The 3,346-nt window shown below is 42.9% G+C and overlaps 1 protein-coding gene across 1 annotated transcript; it reads left to right on the forward strand.

Moving 5' to 3' along the window:
- Positions 1 to 1,176: 1,176 nt before the first annotated feature.
- On the forward strand, positions 1,177 to 2,239 carry Pom121l12 (POM121 transmembrane nucleoporin like 12). Its single transcript, XM_048435411.3, has one exon. The coding sequence runs from the start codon at positions 1,219 to 1,221 to the stop codon at positions 1,981 to 1,983; it is 765 nt and encodes a 254-aa protein (XP_048291368.3). The 5' UTR covers positions 1,177 to 1,218; the 3' UTR covers positions 1,984 to 2,239.
- Positions 2,240 to 3,346: the final 1,107 nt, after the last annotated feature.

Consider the following 3,346-nt stretch of genomic DNA (forward strand, 5'->3'; position numbering starts at 1 on the left):
GAAATAGCTTCCTTGCTTCTATCAGAACCCTTGAGATAGATTGCCCAGAGACTCATGAAAACTTCCTGAATTCTTCTGTAGGCACACCCCTAATGAACTAATGACCTTCCTATTATTGTTAGACTGAAGAAACTAGCTTTCCAAATATGAATGACTTGGAGTAGGGGGGCAAATTCAGTATCCAAACTATAAAACATATAATAGCAACATAAAATAGGAAGTAAGACATAAAGAGAGGGAGCAAGAGAGAGGAACAGCAAGAAAAGGGAAGGGGGTGGGATGAAAGAGATTGCATCAGTGTTCACAGATGAGGACAACAGGCTAATATTTCAGTAGTCTACATAAGCATCAGTACTAAAATTTAAGATGTGTCCTACCACCATGATTTCTATAGACGATAAATGGCAACAAATGACATTAACAACTGCACTAGAAGAAAAATGTATCCCACTTAATGAAATGAAAAGTGGGTGTTTTGATTTTAAGAGTATTCAAAAGAATAATGCTCATTTTTTCTTACAATGAAAGAAAATTTCCCCTGTAAACATTCCATATGCAATTTCTGTGAACTTTAAAAATCATTACACCTTCTCTCTCTAAACAGCAAGACTAAAATGAAAGTGAGGTTCCCAGTTAGGTGTCCCATGGTGCAAAACTGAGAACAACTTGGCGGTCTCTTAAAAGGTCCAACAAGGGATCACCACGAGTCGGCAAGGTTGATTTGAACACACAAACCCGTGTACATGCAGCATCTGAAACAGGATTGTTCTTAACACTCACTAAATGTTCAACAAATGCAGCTATCCCTGCATTGAAATAACTGGGGTGTAAAAAATGAGGTGCATGCCATAGCAGGGATGGATGTTAAAATAATCCAGCCACACAAGACTGTTCCACACATAATTCTATTCAAATTAAAAGATATAGAATTGGAGAGAGGGTAAGTACTGTGGCGAAAATAAACAGGAATGTGTTTCTGGACTGAGGATCACATTACACACGTATTTGTAAACATTTAAGAATTGTATAGTTTATAAGGGTGAGATACAGGTATGAATGAGTAACATACACATTTCACATGAGAAGGCCAGTGGGAACTGTGTACCCACTGTCTTGAAACAATAGCACGTGTGTGTTCCCAGCACCCTCTCTCAGCCTCGTGCCCACAGCCAACGGTCCTGCCCTCGGCAGGTCCTTGGCTGCTTAGGAGCTGTGAGAATGGGCAGCTCTCTGGGCTCCCCCCAAAGATCGTTACCTGCTCCTGCCCCCAGGTCTAGACCTTGGTCTACCTGCATTCAGCAAGGCCCAGGCCCCAAAATCCACCAGAACTTTTACACGCCCCAGAGAGGGGTGGGGACCTGGAGGCGCTCCTTCACCAGACTTCCCGCAGACACAGCTCAGGACCTAGATCTCTCCAGCGCCTGTATGAAACAATGGCTTTCAAGTTTACATAACCCTGGATGGACCAGCAGCCCTGTGACGGTCAAGATTGCCCTTCCTGAGGATAAAGCCAGTACCCTGAACTCTCTGGTAAATGGAACCCACTCTGCAGAGCATCCTGACAAGAGTCCAGACCCCTGTGCTAAGGAAACTGTGCTGAAGGCTCTCAGTCAATGTAAGAAGGGAAGGAGGCGGTTTGATGGACCACTGTGGTTCGAAGTCCCAGAGGCAAAGAACTCAAGACAGAACCCAAATCCCAGGCCCTCATCTGCCTTCAAATGCTGTATGAAAAATGGAGTGGCAGTTTCCTTTGTTCCCAAGCCAGGGCGTCTGAACCAAACCCCCAAGACCTACAAGAAGGATACTGACCTCAAGCTAAGCATCCACGCTGCCATGCCAGCAGTACCAGAGCCTCACATGGAAAGCTGGGAGAAGACCCAGGCCTTCTGTGATCCCTCTATTACTCCTGTGCCAAAGTCAGGAGACTTGGGGGTTTCCTTGGTGGGCAGGGATTCCCAGTCTAGTATGTCCAGTGACTTCTAATTCAGTGTCATCATCCCCTTTGGAGATTCCAATTTATGAACTTTCATCCCCTAAACCTACATTCTATCCCAGTTTGGGACTTAATACTTGCTCCATCTCTCTATTTCTTGACCTGCCAAACCCAAACTATCTTGGCCATCATGATCCTTCTGCCTTTAAACCCAAACCAGCATCGCTGGAAGGTGTCACTCCTCTGCTATTTGCCAAATTTGTATAGTTGAACATTTACTTATTAAAGCTGTATTATCAATGAGAAGAGGTTTCCATGCACGTATTTTCCAGTAGCACAAGAGCTAATCGAAAAGCTCTTTACAGCAAGCTTCTCCATTTGAGATCCTTATCCTTACTCCAGTTTAGCTAGAGGGCAGTGAGAGAAAATAAAACGATGAATCATAGGTAAGAGTAAGGGTTGTCGTCCAAGGGACAAGCATTGAATAAGGACAAATGGCTAGGATCTGGTGGATACTTTAGAAAGGTGATTCTGGTTGCATTGTGGGTTACCCAGAAGCAGCATGGAAGAAGAAGCAGAGAAATTCAATACAGTGTGCCAGCTAAGCATTGAGACTTGCTGTATTTGAGAGAACTAGGCAATGGGATAACTGTGTCCAGAGAGGGCTTGCTGTGTTGAGGGTTTGCTGGTGCTCTAGTTAATAGCACTAGAAAAGTAAAAAGAGAATAATTTTCAGCTTTTTTTCATAATACTAAAACAGATGCTGTGTCTGACATAGACATTGACAGCAAATACCTTCAGGGAAAAACATGTTTGAGAAAATTATGTATTTTCAGTCATGTTTTCTAGAATAATGACATTCTTGGTCTGGCAGATTTTTCAGTTGTCCAGTTGAATGAGTCTGGAACTCATAGGTAGTTTGAAACCAGGGAGTTAATTTTGGATCCATGGCCATACAAGCTCATGAATAACATAGAATCAGGATCAAATAGAGTTATGGTACAATGTACACACGGATGGGATGAGGTAAGGAGACAGGGGAGCTCCAATATTTAGAAAGCAAAAGAAACAGATATGAAAAGCCTAGGAATAAAGAGCCCCTGGAGTAGGAGGGGATCCCGCAGCAGTGGGCATAGAAGAGGATCCCTGAACTCAGAGCCACCATTTCTGATTTAGGAAAAGACTTTTTTGCATGTCTTGGTCAGGCAAGCCTATCCTAACAAAAAGAATTTCTTTTTACACAACTCTCATTCTTTCAGCATTCACACAAGTTCTGCCCATTTTGTTCACTGCATTGATTCAGCTCACCCAGAAACAAGCACAAAAACAGGACTTCAAAAAATATTTCGAGCACTCTGAAACCTAATTAGGATTAAGTCTTCTAAAGAAACAATAACCTTGATCATGGAATCA

This window comes from Myodes glareolus, chromosome 8 (genome assembly GCF_982192425.1).
Source record: "Myodes glareolus chromosome 8, mMyoGla1.1, whole genome shotgun sequence".
Lineage (NCBI taxonomy): Eukaryota > Metazoa > Chordata > Mammalia > Rodentia > Cricetidae > Myodes > Myodes glareolus.

Excerpts from the sequence above, each read along its gene's own strand:
- Pom121l12 (XM_048435411.3), top strand. The coding sequence starts at position 1,219 with ATGGGCAGCTCTCTGGGCTCCCCCCAAAGATCGTTACCTGCTCCTGCC.